General features: G+C 34.7%; 1 protein-coding gene across 1 annotated transcript in view; it reads left to right on the top strand.

Annotated features, from left to right (window-relative positions):
• The first annotated feature begins 1,063 nt into the window (after positions 1-1,063).
• The window catches only part of efna5b (ephrin-A5b), a 111,755-nt gene continuing 90,654 nt past the window's right edge, over positions 1,064-22,164 (top strand). The window contains exon 1 of the mRNA XM_059504311.1: positions 1,064-1,683. Within this exon, the coding sequence (XP_059360294.1) occupies positions 1,559-1,683 (125 nt within the window). The 5' untranslated portion in view covers positions 1,064-1,558. The remainder of the gene's footprint in view (positions 1,684-22,164) is intronic.

The following is a 22,164-nucleotide window of genomic DNA, read 5'->3' as shown; positions in this document are numbered from 1 at the left end:
TCATCAGAATTCTGTAAAGCAACAGGTTGAGAGGCTCGAGGATTCCCAAAGTTTTAGAGTGGATGTTATATTTAGTGTTCTGATGACACAGAGGTTGAGGATCGGTTGGCATTTACATAATTCCTGTAACTAAAGTAAATATTTAGCAGCTGTGTATTTTCCAGCACTGCTCGCAGTTCTTTTATCATGTGTTTGTGCCTCTGGGTGTAGATTAGCTGCATTTGTATGATACTTTTCTCTATTTCCACTGCAGAACAACACACACACACTCTCTCTCTCTCTCTCTCTCACACACACACACACACACACACACACACTGCAACAAGTGCACACTGGCACCAGCTCAGGAAACAGTCATACAATATTTAATACAGCGAGTAAATACTTTTGCAAAAGTGTTTTAAGATACACAATTCTTTATCTATATATCTGTATGTGTATATGTTTTGCTTTTATACTTATATTTATATTTAATTAAACAGATATTTCCAATTTTAGAATAGTGTTTATTTCTAATATATATTATATAATTGTATTTACATAATAGTGTATACAGTCGCACTGTTATATTTATAGTTTTGTGTTTATAATATTTATTTAAAAATCTATCGATCGATCGATCAATCGATCTATCGATCTATCTATCTATCTATCTATCTATCTATCTATCTATCTATCTATCTATCTATCTATCTATCTATCTATCTATCTTTTGTCTGTCTGTATGTAAGTATATATTTTTGCTTTTATAACTATATTTATTTAAACAGTTATATTTGATTTATAATGGTGTTTATTTCTAATATATATCATATTATTTTATTTATATAGAGTATATGGGCACATTTTTATTTTTTAGTATTAAATTTATCATATTTAAAATAAAATAGCCTATATAATATTATTTTGTATCCATCCATCATCTCTCTCTATAGTTTATATTGATGAAGTAAGTGTGTGAAGTAAAGGGTTAGATGAGGGGCGGGGTTTGTGTGGTTAGCGCCCCGCCCACCCTAGTTCGGACCAATGGGCTTAACTGAGCGCAGAGTCATTCGCAGCGAGCTGCGCTGGGTTCACATCATCATCATCACACCTCCAGCGCGTGAACTAACCGATGCCCCCCGCGCTGCTCCGTGTCTCCCGCAGTAGAATGACGGAGAGTGACGCGCGTGTGTTTCTCAAGCTCTGCGTTTCTCTGAGCGGACTTCTGCGTTGAGATCAGTCTGTGCAACTTCTTCAGATCCCTCTCTCGGAGGAACACCGCGCTCTGTTTCCTAGTTGCATGTGTGGATGAGACGCGCTTCTGCAGACTCGGTCGTCTCTGATTGATATGAGCGTGTTTTCTAAAACTAGAATGAACCCTGAACACTGACTCCCCGGTTTTCGTCTCTCTGGCGGCGCAGTCCACAGTTATTGACCGAAGTGCGGACATTCACACCACTGACAGAAGATCTCGGACATCTCAACACTTGCACCAGTCTGACATCAGCCGAGCCACAGATGCGAATCAAAGTCGACTAAAGCAAGAGGAATATAGGTGTCCGAGTGCGCTGTAGTGATGCTGCAAGTGGAAATGATCCTATTCGTGGGTGTGATTCTGTGGATGTGTGTATTTAGTCAAGAGCCCAGCTCAAAGGTGATGGCTGATCGATACGCTGTCTACTGGAACCGAAGCAACCCCAGGTGAGCGGATCGATGCGTTCATATTCGACGCTGTGCGCGAACTTTGTCTGCGCGACACTTTGCATTTATAGAGAGATATTAACATGCATGCTGGTTTAAAGTGCAGTGATAGCTAATTTAAAATATAATTATTAAGATGAAGTAAACGCAACGATAGATGTGGCGTTTTTTGTCTGGATGTGGACGCTTTATCGATCCCGCTACAGTTGAGCGCATCGGCCGCGTTTCTGCGAATATTCGTGATTGTTATAAATTATGATTTTTTTTGTTTTGTTTTGTTTACATCAGAACAGTAGGATAATATGTCATTCCGTTTATTCATATGGATACACATGTTGTATCATAAACAAAAGTCATTTAGAGATTAAACACTCACAGCTAGAATAAAAATAAATAAATAAGGATTTTATGATATTTTTTATTATATCGCATGCATGGCACGCATTTATTGACAAATCGTCACAGTTTTGCCGCGAACGCCGCTCCGTCGCTACGAGTGCCGATAGGACTTTGTAAGGTTTACTTTAGTGTTTGGTTCTGTATTATGCTTATTTATCATTCAGGTGGTTTCTTAAGGCGTGGTGCATTTTTCCAGCATGATATTTAAGTTACTGATCCAAAAATATTAATAATAATAAAAAATATTAAACTATAATTAATCGACGCTTTTCCGATAGACGAAGGTTGCACTGTAGGCTACATGAAGCGTCGATTCACTGACAGTTAAACTCTGAAATAAAAACTCTGCATTTACACATAAATGCTGTTCATTATCCTGAAATTATTTTAACTGATACATTAATTAAAAAGCAGATGTAAACCCTATATAAAGGGCCGCACGGTGCAGGGATCTGTTTCTTATGAAGCAACACAACTGTAAATGACTGTGCAATTCTCAGTTAATAAATAAATACATGTTAAATCGTCTTACCAGGTTACGTTGTGGTGAATGCACTTAAAGATTAGAACACAGTTTTTATATTTCTAGACCTAAAAAACAAGAATGCCTTCAATAATGCTTCATATGTTTATTTTTTCTAATTTAGAAAACAAGTTAAAATGGGCTTTAACTCTGACTATTCATGTTAATTTCATTATTTATTGTTTGTATCAGTCACTAGTTTTTCCTGCATTACCTGTTTGTTATTTAAAATCTGTAAATGTGATTGGATATTCACAAATTTATAAAAGCAATAAAATGAATTTTTTTTCCAATGCATCTAGTGAAAATAATAGGTTGCATTTCATATTTAAAACTTGTTTGAAAGCAGCAGACAGTTTTTAAACCCCTCCGTCAGAGTGAATAGATCTCTGCTGATTAGAAGTTTTGTGGTCAGAATTACTCTCCTGCGTCGAGAGCCGTTTATTTATGTGACACTTAGTTTAAACAGAAAAACGCAAAGTCAGGTTTCATTTGGTATGTGACGCTGAAAAGCCACGGTTTCATTTGGTCGCACGGTTTGCAAGCCAGATGAGCCTTCTGTTTCATAATTAACCAAAAAATGAAAAAGTTTAATTGCAGGTTGCTGTGCACAAAAAAAAAAAGAAATATTTCACAATATAAAGTCTTGTATTTTTTCCCCTCCATGTTTTTGGGGGAAATAACCCTAGTTCCTGGAATCCCAGATGGTTTGCAGTGATTCACGTCAAGGCCTGTAAGAATCCAGTGGTTTCTGAAGTATTTTATTGTCTTGTTTTTGCTGGAGAGAAGCAGATAGACTCACAGAAAGCATGTTTTGTGTCCAGTAACTCAATTTGATGTGCAATAATCTTGTTTGTTTGACTCATACACCATCAGAATGATCTGAAGAAGAAGTGCATGCATGCAGGACATGTTATGAACGGTCTTTATCTGGAAATTTTAGAAGTGCGTCCACTGTGTTTGTATTCATCTCATGCGCTCTGACTGAATATCAGAAGGGTAGATAGATTGACTCGGGCCATCTGTTGGCTTTCTGAGGATGAATCGTTAATTGGTTAATTACTCACTGCACCTTTGGCACAGTAAACAGCCGTAATGAGGACGCAGTACCGTTTCCCATGCTCAAGAAGTCCTGCTAGCCGGATTTCTCTCTGACTTCCTTCCCTTTTAGCTGTGACTCTCTTTATTTCTCAGTGCCATGCTGTGCAGAGAAAATGAATGAATACAATTAGATATTTCAGGAGCTTCATTCCGGCTGTGCGGAGACCCGGGGGCAAGGGTCATGCACTCTCTGAACAGAAACCCCACATACATTCAGCTGTAACACGATCGTTGGGTTGCTCGGGAAAATGTTCCATGATGAAGCAGTCAGAAATGTGTTCCCACTCGACTTAAACATGCAGGGCCATCCGGTGTTTATGGGACGACTGTGTTTACAGCAACATTTCCCGTAAAATTGTAAATTTTGTTTGTGTGTATATAAATATATATATTATTTTTTTTAAATATATATATTTTAAATAATGATTAAATATGAAAATAATAGATTTTTATAAGTTTATTGAAATGTTTTTGCAAAGAAAAAAAGTACAATATATTTAAAAAAAAAATAGTTTTTATGCAGTATTCATAATTATTTATACATTTTTAATACATTTATTATTTTATACTTTTTTTGTTTGCAAGTCACAATATTTTTACAATAAAAATTGTAATACCCCCCAAAAAAATCATTATTAAAATTTGTTTCTAATTAAAAATAGTTGTTCATTAAATATCCCATATGATTAATTGTAAAAAAAAAAAAATTGCAAAATTTCCATTCTTATAATATATATATATATATATATATAAATTTTTGAAAACGACTTTCTATTAAAGTTATGTTTGCAAAAAACTATTTTGCATATTTTTATTGCTGCTTTAGGCCAATGCGGTTGTTTGACCTTTCTGACCTCCGCAAACACCACATGTAACAGCTTGCATGTATTTTATGTGCATTTTAGCATCTCTTAAATCTCCCTCTTCAGTGGGAGATTAAAAAAGTAGTGTAATACATGATCCAGCTCAGCGGAGAAACATAAAACACGGTATGTCTCTCATGCATGTGGCCATATATGACTTCTGCTCCAAATATAAAAACAGAGCCTCTTATTCTTCAGTCTTAAACTTATCCTGCTGCAATTCGGACTGACTTGACTAGTTTTGACACTGCCTATTTTCCTCTTTTAGCCTTGTAAAACTACTCCCGCGGTATGTAAAATGTGCCGTGCCTTTTCCCCGTCGAAATTCATTCTCAAAGATTGTTTGGAGAGTTCAGCAAGTCCGTGAGAAACCTGGTCTGGAGAATTATTGTGATGATTTTAAAGAGACAGATTTAAAAAACAAAAACAGAGACCAGGATGACACTGGAATAATGTTAGGATTTTTTAAAAAAAGCTGCAACAGCTCATTAGGTGCTTGATAAGGCAGCGGGACATTTGTGCAATGCAATAGTTTTTTTATTTCATAAGAGAAAAGAGCCAGGAATCTACTGTCTGCTGTTTTTGGATAAAATGCTTTTTCAGGACAAGGCTGTGACGGTGGATTCTGCTCTGGATTAGACACACATGAGCCAACGCTTCACTTTAGAATCTGCATGCAGGACGAATTTATTATCTGCAACATTCTAGCTGATTCTCTCATCTAATTAGATTCACGTAATTAATTTAGTGCAGACTCTTATTGGGTTGTGCTTGTGTTTAATCTAAAGCCACATGTCTTAATGTTCTGGTCCACTTTTAATATGCAGTAGAGGAATGTGAGTTAAATACGTCTGTGCTGCAGGTTTTGGTTTGTTGAACATGTTTTGTGCATCAGCATGATTATGATGGTTAAAATAAGCAAATGCACAAGACAGATGTTTGTGCATCGTCTGGTAGTAATAGAGGAACGTTTGAAGCAAGATCATCTACTGAACAAGACTTTAGTGCTTATTTTATTTGCTTTTATTCATGATGCATATGCAATATAAATTAATATTTGACATTTGAAAACCTCATCCAGCAAATAATGGTTATAATAAGAAAATGCAATTAGCAAAAAGGTACAAAAGCTGTTTTTGGGATGCATACCCTTTCAAAAAGCATACCTTTGTAACTTCTTTACCCCAAAAGGTGCATTTTATATTGTTGCATATTTGTTCTTAAACTAGTACCTTAATGGTACAAATTAGTACCTTTTGAAAGGGTAACGCCCCAGTGACTCTCAGACCCTCGGCTTTTGTACCTTTTTTCTCAGAGTATGCACAAGCATGTTTGTGCGTTAAAAGAGCTTGCAAAGCAAGATCCTTTCCCCAAACAAGACTGAAAAGTAATGTAATTAGTTTTATTTGGTTTTATTCATAATGCATTCTTAATATTTGAAATCTGAGAGCCTCCTCCAGCAAATCATGGTTAAAATATGCAAAAGAAGTAAAAAAAAGCTGTCATTGGGATGATACACTTTCTAAAGGTACACCTTTATACATTATTTATCCCCAAAGGGTGCATTTTAGTACCTTAAAGGTACATATTTTGGCTAAATTAATACCTACATTGATGTTTTTGTTTTACATATGTACAGTATGTTTTTGCATCTTTAAGAGCTCATAAAACAAGATTCTTTTAATTCGGTTGTAATGGAATTCATTTTATTTGGTTTTATTCAAAATGCATATGCAGTATAAATTCACAGTCACTTGGGCGATACCCTTTCAAACTTTGTATCTTATTTACCTCCAAAATATGCATTTTAGCACCTTAAATGCACATATTTGTGCCGAAAGTGTATATGTCAGTTCTTATTGAAAGCGACAGCTTTTGTACCTTTTTTTTCTGAAAGTGTGCACTAGAGAGATATTTAGTAGTAATAGAGCGTGCAAAGCATGTTCTTTTTATTGTGGAGTATGTGCAGTTATTTTTATTTCTGTTTTATTCATAAAACATATTTATTATGAAGCTTGAGAGCCTCATCCAGCAAATAATGGTTAAAATAAGCAAATGCATTCATAAAAAAATACACTTCCAAATATTACACCTTTGTACCTCTTTTCCCTTAAAAGTCTGCATTGTATTACCTTAAAAATATATACATATCTAATTGAATTCCATACAGTGAACATATTAATACATTTTGAAAAGATAACACCCCTTATAATGCATATTTAATGGTTGAGAGCCTCATCCAGCAAAAATATGAATATGCACAAAACAACATTTCAGAATTAGAGCAACGTTTGATGCAAGTTTTTTATTTGCTTTTATTCATAATGCATGTTTACGATGCACTTATTTTGAAGTTTGATGGTTAAAATAAGTCTGGTAGCAATAGAAGAACATTCGAAGCAGGACTTGATTCTTCTCATTTAGTGTGAATTAATATTTGGCGCAAACAGAGTTTGTGACTGTTCGAATGCTTTATTTGTAACGCTGCATTGGTCTAAATGTGGCATGACGCCCGTGTGGCTGGCGCATCGGTCATGCCTGCTTCACCCGTGCCATTCCACATTCACACCTCCGTTTAAGGAAAATAAATCAGTCTCCAGCTGCGGGAAAATTCTCAAGAAATTGAAACCGGTTTGGCGAGCCAGGTAGCATGCCGTAAGATTTCATAAGTGCAGAGAGTGTGTGGAGTGAGTGCATCATTTGATTATTTTTAATGTGCATCAGTGTTTACTCCGGCGAGCGGCTCATTGCATGCACAAACAAACAAACCAACCGCCCGCTGTAAATATTGAGTGGCCAGTTCCTCTCTCTCTTCCTCACGGCCAGGCCTCGGCCGCTCTGAAAGGCCACTATTGTTTCCCCTCGCTGTCGCCTCTCCACAACCCGGGCTGAAAGTATGCATGCATTTAGAGAAAGGAGAGCAGGAGAGGATGAAGGGGGTGAATGGAGTGCTGCTTGTAATACTCTCTGCGTTTACAGGGACGCCGTGAACGGCCCACAATGGAGCGCAGAAGAGATTTCTCCCACGGCAAGCAGGGTTTCACAGACGAATGTGTCTGGACGCTTCGAATAATGTAGGTGACATTTGGGAGCTCGGGGTCTGAGACGAGCCCTAAGCCGACAGGATTAACCCCAGAACTGGCCTTTGTCCTTCTTGAAGTCCTCCGGGGGCAGAGGGGTTTCGTGATGGGTCGAGGGGGTTTTGTTGCACTCGAGATACAGTATCAGGCCTCATGTTGTTGGAAAGACGTGCACAAAGCACAAAGGAACATGATTTGCCTTCGCTTTCCCGAAACACTCGGGGTCCCCTGCGTGAAGTGCAGACATGCTTGACTGAATTAGATTTTTTTTTAATATCTAAAGAGCTTTTGATCTGAAGGTTTCTGCTTATATGCTTCGAGTTTGTAGACAAAAGTTCAGCACACATAGGAATTCTAGACAAAATAAACAAAAAGTAAATATTTGTATTGTATTTTATTTTATCGATTTAAACATTCTCTAAAAGTTTTTAAATTAAATATATTTTTTATAATTTTTTAAATTATATACATATTTTTCATTTGAGATTATTATTATTGTAATTATATTTAATATATATCAATATTTTAATATTTTTTTATACTTTTTTTTTTTGTCAGGTATAACCAACTAAATTTGATTCAAATAAATTTTTTGATACATTTGACTAAAAGATCTAAAGAACATTTGATCTGCAAGATTCTTCATATCTTTTAAAATCTTTTTTTTTAATTACATATCATTAAATGTTTAGGGTTTTTGTTTGTGTTTATTTTATTTGATACACTTGACTGCATGTGGGTTTCTCAAAATAAAAAGACCTTTTGATCTTTTAAAAGATTTAAAATTGACCCTTTTTATTTATTTTCTCATTTGTTTATTTTTTTTTTTGAATGGATACATTGAATGGATGAATGAGTAAGCTAATATTTTGCCTTCAGTGGTTAATTTGGCATGATTTGTATATTGAGGCAGGTATAAAACAGAACGAGTAGACTGGCTGTGTCTAAAGAAAATCCTTCAGCTTTTTTGGTCTTAAGCATGTTTAACATCTTGCAGTTTAAAGTTAGTTGATGTACTTCTCCTAGATGTTGTGGTTTGGCATAAACCTGGGCTCACCTGGGAATGCGGGCGTTCACAGAGATTCACAGAGGTGTGTTTGTTAAGCGTCTCTGGGTCTGAAGTGACTCGAGGTCTCCTCGGCGTCCCCTCTTTCATGCGTGGAGTCACTAAAGGGCTTAAAAAGCCATCAGCTCATTGTCTACTGACACAAAACCCTTTCCTCTTCCTCTCCTCCATAGAAACCTTCCCGCTCACATTCGGCATTCATATTAATCAGTCTTAAAGGCCTAATGAGAAAAATACGACTTAAGAGGAACCCTGGAGTGTCTTTGGAAGTCTGCAGAAACATTTAAGTTATAGATATCGCCACGGACAGTTGCTTTCAGAGCCTGAGAACGTTTACTTGTCCTCTTCTGCCCTGTCTTGACTGAGAAATTGAAGATGTTGATGTTCAGCATCTCTTTCTAAAGCCGTGTTTGTTTGGCTGCTGATCTCTCTGCCTCCCAAACCTCGAGATGTGTTGTTCTTGCCCTCCTGGAGCTCAGTGGTCCGGTCTGCATGGAAGAGGTCATATGGGGCGCTTCTCTCTCTCTCTCTCTGGACTAATCGGGGATTACTGTGCCCTTCACATCGGGTGTAATAGGCTCAGGGCTTTAGGGCTGTTGGGGTGTCTCCTGCGCTCCTCTGTTTGATTTGTGGCTACTGGACGCTTAGTTAATGCCGACGAGTCACGAACATCCAGATGGTGAAGGTGGAGTCATCGACTGAAGACTGAGATCTAATCTAAAAGTGTACGGCTCGTGGCTGATGATGTATGAATATAAAATACTCGACCGTTTTGAGCTACTCACAGAGAAATATCATATGTGTAAAAGTAAAAGTGTGTGTAATGTGGAACTGTTTGTATTGAGCATCAGCGATCCTCTATGAGATCATTTCACTGACATGACATAACATAACGTAAAATATATATATATATATTGAAATAAAATAAAAAATATATATATATATATATATATATTGAAATAAAATAAACATTAGCTGAAATAAAAATGAATAAAAACTCTATAATATATATAAATTAAATTAAATTAAAAATAAATAAATAAATAAATGTATTAATATATATATATATATATATATATATATATATAATCCTCAAACACTACTACAAAGTACAGAAATGCACAACAAAATTACTAAAACTTAAAAAATAATAATACTGAAAAAATAAAATAATATTTTTTTATATATATATAAAAAATAATAATACTGGTTAAACTGATTTAGCAACATTTCTGTTTACTTTATATGATTTTTTATTTCATTTTCAAATCTTTATTATTTTAAGTGCATTTGATAGATGATAAATATCTTGTAAATCTAGCAGTAAAACTACTTGAATGGTTTCCATATTCACAATAGTTTTAATAATTGTGTTTTGACGTGGCTGGTTTTATTCCCCGTCTTTGAAATCTTCTCAGCAGAACCTGTGATGTTTTGGGGCTGTCGATCAGCCAATGGGAGCGCAGCGTTTCCTGCTGTCTGATTGGCTCAGTCAGTGAAGCTGAATGTGATTCTGGTGAGAGTATGAAATATTAAAAACTGTTTGTGATCTCACAGTCGAGCTGCGCTGGCAATCCTTCGCACGCGATCCTGAAGAAACCAGGTCAAGTCTGCCACGCAAAGGTGAGGGTTCGAGTCCTGCTTTTATGTCCTGAAACATCCAGAGTTGAGTCTTTAACTGTAGACCAGCGGATTGCAAATAATGCAATCCTTAAATATGAGCACAAAAGCAGTCTGAAGTCTCTGAGGGATATTTGTAGCAATAGCCAACAATACATTGTGTGGGTTCAAAATTATACATTTTTCTTTTATGCCAAAAATCATTATGATATTAAGTAAAGATCATGTTGCATGAAGACATTTAGTAAATCTCCTAAATCAAAACTTCATTTTTGATTAGTAATATGCATGGCTAAGAACTTCATTTGAACAACTTTAAAGATGATTTTCTCAAGATTTAGATTTTTTTGCATCCTCAGATTCCAGATTTTCAAACAGTTGCATCCGAACAAACCAGACATTAATGTAAAGTGCATTTATTTTATATAAGATGAATAGATGCATAAATCTAAACCCTTATGGTTTTGTGGTCCAGGGTCACATATTTTCCATGCAACTCTGCGTCAGACTGCTGTCGCTCTAAGCCAAGCGTCGAAAGAAGCAGCAGTTTCTCAATAATTCGGCTAAAAGCAGCACGTGAGCCTGACGCCGTATCGCCGGTGAGAGCACCACGCCACGACGATGGCTGAATTATTCACGCTCATAATCGTCCTTTATGTCATGCGCCGCTGCTGGGGCCCGTGTTATTCCAGTGCATAATTGATGCTGCTCAGAAGGGGAAAAGTTAGAATAGCAGAAGTAATGTGAGGGGAAAGTGGTCAGACGTAACGAGGGATGACTCTGAACTGAGCTGGAGATCCACTCTCTGAAGATTTACACAGAAATGGCTGGCATTAATTGTGGCTTCGCTTTGTGTTTCAAAGCATTCCTGGGCCGCTCTGGTGTAATGGTAATTGGAAAAAGAAAGGGTTTTTGGGTTTTGTTCGCCAGCCGTATTTAGTCTGTGGTAATCAGGATCAGATTCACATGCTAAATGAATCAGAGAGATGGTCCAGCTCTGAGGTGTTTATAGAGCTCGCTCTACGCTTCATTAGAAACCACTTGCTGATTTTACACGAACCTGTCAAGAGCTTTAAATGATTCCTTCTCTCAGTAAAATCTGTAACATTGTGAAATATTTGAATCTATGTGAATCTCTGTTAAACTGTAATGAATTAAATATGTATTTCCAGTCTTCAGTGTCACATGATCTTCAGAAATCAGTGATTTACTGCTCAAGAAACATTTCTGATTATTATCAATGATGAAAACAGTCGTGCTGCTCAATATTTTTGTGAAAACTGTGATACTTTTTATTTTTCATGATGCACAGATGAATAGAAAGTTCTAACGAGCAGCATTTATTTGAAATAGAAATCTTTTGTAACATTATAAAAGTCTTTATTGTCACTTTTGATTATTTTAATGCATCCTTGCTGAATAAAAATATTATTATTATTTTTAATAATAAAAAAAAAACGTTTTACTTATGTATCACAATGCAGAAAATTCAGCCTTACATCAAAAAAATTAATTATTTTTTACAATATACAGTATTCATATAGGAAACTGTTAAATTGTAATAACATTTCAGAATTTTTAATGTTTTTATTATATTTTTAATCAAATGTATGAAGCCTTGGTGAGCAATAAGACATAAAAAACATTTAAAGAATCATTTATTCCAATATTTTGACCCTGAGAAAATTCTGCGTAGAATTAACAGGAATAAATAACATATAATCAAATAATAAAAAAACACCTATTTTCACAATATTACTATAATTTTGCAAGCAGGAAAAAAACTTCCAAAACTCCCTTCCCAGAAGCCGAATGTAAACATCGTGTTGCAATGACGCAGAAAAGCCCAGATGAAGTGAACTGTTTTATAATCCAGCACAGATTGACATGACAGAACAATACAAACCGTGTCATTGGTTAGCAGCCTCTAATTAAGTCTCACTAGTTAGCTTGAGTTAGTTTTACACCTTGACAACCCTTTTGTGAGCGGCGGGATTCGGTTATGAAAGAAGCATGTGGGGAATTCTCAATCTTCAGGTGGACACGACACCTGAGAAACAGATGCATGTTTACAGCGACTCATCCGACACATCCAGCATGCATTTTAATCCAAACTGCTAAAGGCTGATCAAACCATGCAATCTCCAGCCAGAACCAGGAACTTCTGCCAGTAAAAGACATGCATCCATCCAAAAATCAACTAGCAATAATAAAACATGAATATTTCCATAAAGAGATCAAGTAATACGCCTGTCTTGCTGCGTGAGCAATTAGCGGTGTGGAGAAAGCCCTGCATCCGAGCAGACTTTACAATGCTTTTATGGCATGTATGAGCAGCTACAATGCAGTCATAAAGCATCTGATAGACGCATTAGTCGCTGCGTGTCCAGGAAACATATAAAGAGATTTATGAGCGCTTTCTCAGTGAGAGCACCTTCAGAAGACGTGGATCCACAGCAGAGACGGGAGTTATTTATGTGTGCAGAGAGTCGTCAGCAAAACAATGGTAAAATATTTGTTACATGCAATTTTGATCCCATCAGGTTCTTTTTTTATATATTGTGAAATCAGCATATCATGTTTCACAAATTGCATTGTAGTTGGGCTGGGCTATAAGTTATGTATCGATATACGTTTAATATAAATGTATAAAAAAGGCCTTTATGACAACCCGCCAAAATAAAAGTTTTATTTAACTTGAGGAAATTATGAACGAAATATGTTGTACTGTATATAAGACACATTCTCAAAGTTATAATAATAATTATATTTAAAAAAAAATATATATAAATTATATTTTCATTCATGGTTTCAGCATATTATTTTTCAAAGAACAAAAATCCTAAAAATGTATAGTTGCATTAGTTATTAGATTAAATTTAAAAAAATGAATAAAAATATTTTTATTTAAACTGTTTGCTTAACACATCATTTAATGAATTCATCAATTGATTTAGTCGTTTAATAAATAAAATAAATAAATAATAATAATTAAACGTGACCATTAACTGGCATATTTAGCCATTTATGTATTACTTCTTTGAATAAATAAATAAATAAATAAATGTGACTATTAACAACATCAGAAAATTATGATTATGAGAATGTAAAAAAAAAAAAAAAGTGAAAAATAAAAATGCAATGTTACATTATGTATTTTAAAAATTGATTTAATTGTTAAAGTTTTATTTTTGCACAAACAATTTTTGATGATGTAATTGCATTACATCATACTCTAAATATAATCCACAAAAAAATTAAATGGGAAACACAGAATATAGGAGGAAAGTAAATGGATTTGATGGAGCCCTAAATTAAAAGCTTACTCTGTACTTTAATTGTGAACAAACAATTAATGTTTAGATTCGTTCTCAAGGTAAATGACTATTGTGATAGATATGGCTCTGGCTGTGGTCTTAATTGAGTTCTCCACACACACGAGACGCTGTGGAAACGACCGCATCCTGCTGATTATTATTTTTATTATTAATTTTGTTGACTTTTTGTTATTTGCATCATTCATTCGCCTCATTATAGCTCGAGCCATCTTGTAATTAAAAAGATGTAACTGTCAATTAAGAAAACAGTAATTGCATTCACTGACTGGCCATTTCTCCTAATTTAAAACTCTTTTTACCAGAACTTAAATGAGCTTCTATCAGCACAATAATCACGTCATATTAAGAGAGTAGTTTAGTTATTTAATGCATGGTACTTTTCTCCTCTAATAGCCTTTTTTTTCTCTTTTTTATACAACTCATGTTTCATTCTTTACTTTGTAGTGTTTGATTTACAGTATATGAAAAATTAAAAAATAGTAATTTTTTTAGCTGTTAATTATATTAAAGTATTAATATCATGTTTTATATATGAGATAATATTATTTTATTTTGACTTATTCCTTGATGAAAAATTTGACTTGTAAAGTATGAGCAGTTTTTTTTATTGCAATTTGATCAAATAATTTAACACAATTAAATAAATAAAAAAATAATAATAATAAAATGGCTAAAATATTTATTTATTTATTTATTTATTTATTTATTTATTTTTAATCAATTCTGGCTTTATATTATATATATATATAAATCTGTTTTATTTTATTTCTACCTATTTTTCCAGGACTGACCCAGATACTGTAAAATAAAGCTGGTTTATCCAAAGCGACTTACAAATAAGAAGAACAATCAAATTAGCACTTTTAATAATTCTGAGAAAAAAATTAAATAAAAGAAATACATTATAATTTTTTTTATATAAATTTTCACAATATAATCACTTAATTACTCATTTTAATTTTATTATATTTTGTTTTATTTCATCTGGATAATAATGGTTTCATATCATATTTTTTTGCACCCTCATATGGCTTGTCTTCATTCTTAGCATTCGTTAGCATGTTTTATCCCCATTAATTTTTGACATATTCTTTAATTGAGAATTCTATTTGTCCTACAACCTTCAAGTTTATGTATTGGCTGCTTTATAAGGGAGTGTAAATAATGTTTTAGTTGCCCTTATTGTGTGGAGAGCAGAGTAAACTGCTTGTATGTGTGTGGATGAAGGCCTTTCTTATTAAGAATCTCTCTTCATGAAGCTTTAGCTGTGGTTTTTTGCACAAAGAGGAAAAGCTTTGTTAAGTCTGACTTGTGTCTCCTTGATCTAGCTCTTACCCGAGTGAATATGATCTGGCTCATGTTGTAGTGAGAGACGGCGCGCTTCAAAGAGCACTTTCACTTCAGAGAGATTATTAGTTAGGGGTTTTCCTTCATGTGGCTCTTTTAAATCGCCAAAAATGCACAGAAGTGCTGCCGTTTTCTGCCAGATCCGTTTTGCATGTAGGAAAAAATCAGTGTTTGTGTGAAAAAAGATGCATCTGTGTGTATTTGTTTTAGAAATCATGACTGCAGTTCATCTAGAAAAGCATTTTAAAGAGCAAATTCAGTTTGAAAAGCGTCTGATGGAAGATGTGGAATTAATCAGTCTATTTCTAAGTCTATTCACACTACTTACACATTAAAGTTTGCAAAGTTATTTTCACTAACTCTATTCAGCATTGCTCTGATATAACCTCTATTTATACCGTGCATGAACAGCATCAATATTTGCATGCGGTAAACAACATTTATACTTCATGCAGACAGTCTTACCATTACTTATACTCTCATATTTTTTCACTTAGTGCTTAGTTATTTTATTTTTTAGTTATAATTGTATTACATTTTGTGGCCATTATTAAAAAAAAAAAAAAAACCCACTCTTTCTTTTACAATAATAAGTGTGTAAATAATTATATATTTTAATAATTATAAAAAATATATAAACAATTTAATTTGTATTTTATAATTTTTATAATTATTATTGTAATTATAAAAAATATAAAATGACTATTTATATATATATATATTTATAATATTTAAAAAATATATTTTTTGTGACTTGGAAGTGTGTGCATTAAAAAAAATACATATAAAAATAAAATAAGAAAATTAAAATAATTTACATTTTTTTAAATAAATTCTGCCTTTTTTTTTTTTTTTTTTTTTTTACAGCTGTTTTATTTCTTTTAGGCTATTTCTTGGAATATTCACCCAGAAGCTAAAGCAGAATTAAAGCACAGCACATTGATTTTTCCCCCTGTTGTAATATCCTGGTGCCATTACCTGACTCACAAAACAGACGATCAATATCACATCTGCATTGTGATAAAAGCAGAGAGAAAGGGTCACTGTATATAACACACAGATTGAGAAAGCAACTCACTCCGATTGCATTTGCAGATAAGCTCAGACCATGTGGCCGCTCAGCTTTAATTAAAGCGAGATCGATCAGACACAGACGTGCAGACACTGAGACGTTCACCTGTCTGCTTTGAGATCTTTTCACATTTTAAGTTGAGTCTATTTCTCTCTCTTCTGAGATTTCTGAGTCCAGCAGCTTCACGGTTCAATCTAAAAAATGTACAACCCGAATTCCGGAAAAGTTGGGACGTTTTTTAAATTTTAATAAAATGAAAACTAAAGGAATTTCAAATCACATGAGCCAATATTTTATTCACAATAGAACATAGATAACGTAGCAAATGTTTAAACTGAGAAAGTTTACAATTTTATCCACTTAATTAGCTCATTTAAAATTTAATGCCTGCTACAGGTCTCAAAAAAGTTGGCACGGGGGCAACAAATGGCTAAAAAAGCAAGCAGTTTTGAAAAGATTCAGCTGGGAGAACATCTAGTGATTAATTGAGTTAATTGATATCAGGTCTGTAACATGATTAGCTATAAAAGCTTTGTCTTAGAGAAGCAGAGTCTCTCAGAAGTAAAGATGGGCAGAGGCTCTCCAATCTGTGAAAGACTGCGTAAAAAAATTGTGGAAAACTTTAAAAACAATGTTCCTCAACGTCAAATTGCAAAGGCTTTGCAAATCTCATCATCTACAGTGCATAACATCATCAAAAGATTCAGAGAAACTGGAGAAATCTCTGTGCGTAAGGGACAAGGCCGGAGACCTTTATTGGATGCCCGTGGTCTTCGGGCTCTCAGACGACACTGCATCACTCATCGGCATGATTGTGTCAATGACATTACTAAATGGGCCCAGGAATACTTTCAGAAACCACTGTCGGTAAACACAATCCGCCGTGCCATCAGCAGATGCCAACTAAAGCTCTATCATGCAAAAAGGAAGCCATATGTGAACATGGTCCAGAAGCGCCGTCGTGTCCTGTGGGCCAAGGCTCATTTAAAATGGACTATTTCAAAGTGGAATAGTGTTTTATGGTCAGACGAGTCCAAATTTGACATTCTTGTTGGAAATCACGGACGCCGTGTCCTCCGGGCTAAAGAGGAGGGAGACCTTCCAGCATGTTATCAGCGTTCAGTTCAAAAGCCAGCATCTCTGATGGTATGGGGGTGCATAAGTGCATACGGTATGGGCAGCTTGCATGTTTTGGAAGGCTCTGTGAATGCTGAAAGGTATATAAAGGTTTTAGAGCAACATATGCTTCCCTCCAAACAACGTCTATTTCAGGGAAGGCCTTGTTTATTTCAGCAGGACAATGCAAAACCACATATAACCAAAACCACAATATAAGGCAAGAATGGGACCAAATTCCAACAGCAAAGCTCCAGCAACTCATAGCCTCAATGCCCAGACGTCTTCAAACTGTTTTGAAAAGAAAAGGAGATGCTACACCATGGTAAACATGCCCCGTCCCAACTATTTTGAGACCTGTAGCAGAAATCAAAATTGAAATGAGCATAAAATTGTAAACTTTCTCAGTTTAAACATTTGCTATGTTATCTATGTTCTATTGTGAATAAAATATTGGCTCATGTGATTTGAACGTCTTTTAGTTTTCATTTTATTAAAATTTAAAAAACGTCCCCACTTTTCCGGAATTCGGGTTGTATACTGCACTGTAAAAAATTATGAATTATTCGTATGCTAATGTCTGTATATATATATAATATAATGTCATATCATTAAAATCATGAATGGAAACTATTAGTTCAAGTTTCAACTTAAAATCTAGCGTAGAAACATATTTTTCAAACTAAATCAGACCCAAATGTGATATATGCACGTATACATTTTTCATATATGGAAAATATTGTCATACTAAGAAAAAATGCATGTGTTAGAAATTGGAACGGTTTCATATATTAACATATATATCTAAACTATACAAATATGTAAATGCACATGTAATTCATTTTTGGACACACAGTATATGTAATGTACATGTATACACACACACACACACACACACATATATATATGCATGCATGCATACATACATAAATACTGTATATAGTTAACATATAGATGCATTTTATTATGTGGATATTACATGATCATCTTCATCTGCACAGTGAATGTTCATATGTAAAAATTATACAGTATATCTCTTTATAGGTAACATCACTCTTGATAAGGGGGCAAATGTGGTAATTTTATACAAATATTAGAGCATCCAGATGCATTTGGGCAGATTTAACATTTTTTTTATATATTTCTTTTTTTCTAAAGCTGCAATGAATGGATTTCTATTTTTTTTTTCTTGACTTGTGTAAATCGCTGTCTTAAACATGCACGGATGAAAAGAGTTTCTCTCGCTCTCTTTATTGTGTGGCAGGAAGCACAATAGATGTGGAATGTGCTCACATTGAGTCTCTGCTCGCCGTCACACACACACACACACACACACACACACACACACACACACACACACGTTTCTTTTGTTAACGTCTATCTGATCCAGATCTGCTCGGCTCACGATGAGCCCTGCTGACTCAGGACGTCCACAACAGACCACACTAACTGAAATCAGTCTCCCGTTACAGCAGAGCACTCTGAGGACATGATATGCTGGATATTATTGTTATTAAAGTCAATGTGGAAACATATGTAGGGCGTGAATTGATTTTATCATCAGGAGTTGATTGGATGATGAATAGTGGGTGTTTCAGAGCTGAATGTGAGTTCATATTACATTAACGTTAACAGCATTACATCAGGTCTGTACAGAAAGGCTAAACTGATGTCAGCTGAAAATAATTAGGGTTTTCTGTTGACTTCAGCATTGCACTGAAAAACGGGGAAAGACTGGGGTTGGTACATTTTGTGAATGGTCTTTCGAAGACTTCAGTAAAATATAGTAAAATAGTGTTAAAATATTACAATTTAAAACATCTGTTTTCTATGTGGATATCTGTTAAAGTGTAATTTATTTCTGTGACGCACAGCTGTATTTTCAGCATCATTCCTCCAGTCTTTTGTAGCATTATAAAAGTCTTTTCTGTCACTGTTGATGGGTGTAAAGGTTTCATCGGGGTGTGGTCCGTCTGATGGCTGTTTTTACGTCCTCTCTCTCTCAGATTAGACCCCATCTGCTGGACGGCCAGCCCATGATGTCTCTTGTAGTGTTTTAAAGGCTTGTCATTACGGAAATCCCTCCCTTTTCCCCCCCGCTGTGAGTAATTATCTCTGAGAGAGGGCCACATTAGTGTTCACGGGGGGCGAGTGTCTGTCGTTCACGTCTCTCAAATCTTCTTTCAAGGTCAGTGTTTGTCCAGGGGTCATCTTTACAGCACACACACACACACACACACACACACACACACACACACACACACACACACATATATATATAGATTTCTGATAATCTTTATAATTCTATTTTATTATCAAATTATATGTATGAATTAAATATACAGTGTATATTATAAAAAGAATAAATAACATTTTATATATATGCATATACTGTAGTAATCTACTGTATTATATTAATATCTGTCTAGAAGGAAAAAGAAAAGACAAACAGATTAAACAAAAATGTAAAAAAGTCTCTTAAAGTCACTGAACTTTTTACAAAACTTCTAATTCAGGTGTTAAGATCATCAGAACATGTCTGGACCGCTCTGATTTCTGTGTGAACAATGATAGCTGTGTGACTTTCTGTTCTTACGGTGGTTTCTGTCTGGTGTTGAATCCTCTCAGTGACACACATACTGTATTTCTGACTTACTGGAACAACCTTGAGTCTCAGCGGTCAGGCTTTGTTTGTGGAGGACAGAGAGATAAAAGGGTTTTTATGTCCTGATATTATGGCGGCCGCAAAACCCATGAATGATTTGTGACTGATTCACTGAAGAAGCAAACGCAGACCAGAAATCTGCAACTTTCCTGTAAAAATGTGGTCAAAACTCCAACATTTTTTATCCCATGTGGTTGTCTGGTGATGTCGATAATCTTAAAATCGGTTTGGATTATTTAGTGTTTGATTTACTGCAGAAAACGACCTCTCAGTGTGGTTTTGGATGGAGGTTAAGTGTGTGTTGTCTGCTGTTTCGACCCACAGCTGTGAATTTTTTAGTTACTTATCAAGTTTAACTGTTCTCATGCTGTAAATGTAATGCGTATTCTTAGATTATTTATGCATTTAGCAGACACTTTTATCCAAAGCAACTTACAGTGCATTCAGGCTAGCACTTTTTACCTAGCATGTGTTCCCTGGGAATCGAACCCACAACCTTTTGCGTTGTTAACGCAATGCTCTACCATTGAGCCAGACTATAAATAAGATAAAAGAAAAAGAACGATAATGTTGGGTTTTTCTTTATACAATGAATGTATAAAGTGTGTCAGTGTGTTATGAAAATAACTTTTATTGCATGAACAAAAAATTGTGCAAAACTAAACAACTTATTTTGAAAGATTTACTTAACGGCAAATTATCATTAAATAATCATTTGTAATAAAGGCTCTGGATTACAGGTAATAATGCTGTAAATTATGTTCAGTTTCTTGCACATACCAATCATTTCGCTTCATAAGAACTCAAAATATCATCAAGAGCCACAGGGATTAATTCTGTCTTACTCCATATGCTTCAGTGTTTTATAACCAGGATTGAGCGATCTTATATATGATATGACATGAATTATTTAGGAGCATTTATAACATTTAGTTGCACCACACATCATGTAGTTCAGTTCCTCGTAAGTATCTGTGCATCATAGGTTATGGTTATGTTTGTACCGCCTGGAACATGCCTCATTAATACCTTCATTTTCATCAAGGAAAGGTCACAAGTGTGTTTCTCCAGACGTTTTATTGAGTCAACATTGAGTTATTTTGACTTATTGAAACGGATCACATGCACCAGGTGAACTGAAGCGTACAGTGAACTATTAGCCAGCATTATTGTAGAGCATTCTGCACTAAATAGGAGCTTTATTTTTCTTGAATAGTGGATTGTTCTGTGTGTTTTACAGCGATGAGCAGAATAATCTGTAGCATGAATCAGAGCACATCTTCTAAATGCTTTAAGCCTTGATGTCCATGATAGATTGTTTCTTCGTGATGGATGTCTTGTAGCACAAGATTCTTAAAAAAGACAATAAGTGTCATAAATTTAAAGCACTACTAAAATGAGTATGTGCATGAAAATGTGTTTCAGATCAGGCTGCTTTTGAGTCATCAATTGTTCGTCACCCTGAATGTAATTTTATTGTACAACTGTTGCTGTTTCATGGACAAATTTGCATTCTCAGTGATCTTTCATTCTTTTTCTGGAATGAAATCTCTTTGGAGAAATAAAAACAGTCATGCAGTGAGAGTATGGAGCTATAAAATGAATGCAGTAAGCAGTTCTGATTATCTGTTGAGTTCATACTCATATTGAGTTCATATTCTTTTGAATGCACACTTTAGGCTTTTGGTAAATCTGAGCACAGTTTGAGACGACAGCTATGATTACATGCACTCAAATGATCCATTTATAATCAGATTGATGGCTCGGTCAGACTGAAAAACACATAGAGCTGCACAATTAAATATATTTTAACAATTTCACCTACTCTCAAATGTTTGTTTATTTATACTGTATATTTTTATCTTTGATATTTGCCGTTTGATATTAAAACATTTTGTTTTAAATTTGAATTTGCGTTATGTTGCATTGGTAGCGAACGAGCTTTCATGGTTGTGTTGCCTAATCTCAAGAAATTAAATTTTCAATCAGAGCTGTTCTCAAAAATGTATACGTTTTATGCCTATTGGTTTGCTTAACCTCTTTTCAACCTGGAGACCATGAACTTTGCATGTGCTCTATAATAATTGTGATTATATATATTTTTTAGCAAAATAATCATGATTAAAAAAAAATATTTTCTTATACTCTTGATTTAATGTGTGTTTACTAGACATTTTTTCTTAGACTTTCAAGAGAAAAGAAAAAAAAGGTACAAAATCTGTTACTGGGGCATTGCTCTTTCAAAAGGTCCTTATATGTAGACTACCACTAAGGTGCTAATATGCATGCTT

Source organism: Carassius carassius, chromosome 21 (assembly GCF_963082965.1).
Source record: "Carassius carassius chromosome 21, fCarCar2.1, whole genome shotgun sequence".
In the NCBI taxonomy this organism is placed as follows: Eukaryota; Metazoa; Chordata; class Actinopteri; order Cypriniformes; family Cyprinidae; genus Carassius; species Carassius carassius.
The sequence above is the reverse complement of the archived record's forward strand: the minus strand, read 5'-3'. Positions and strand labels throughout refer to the sequence as shown.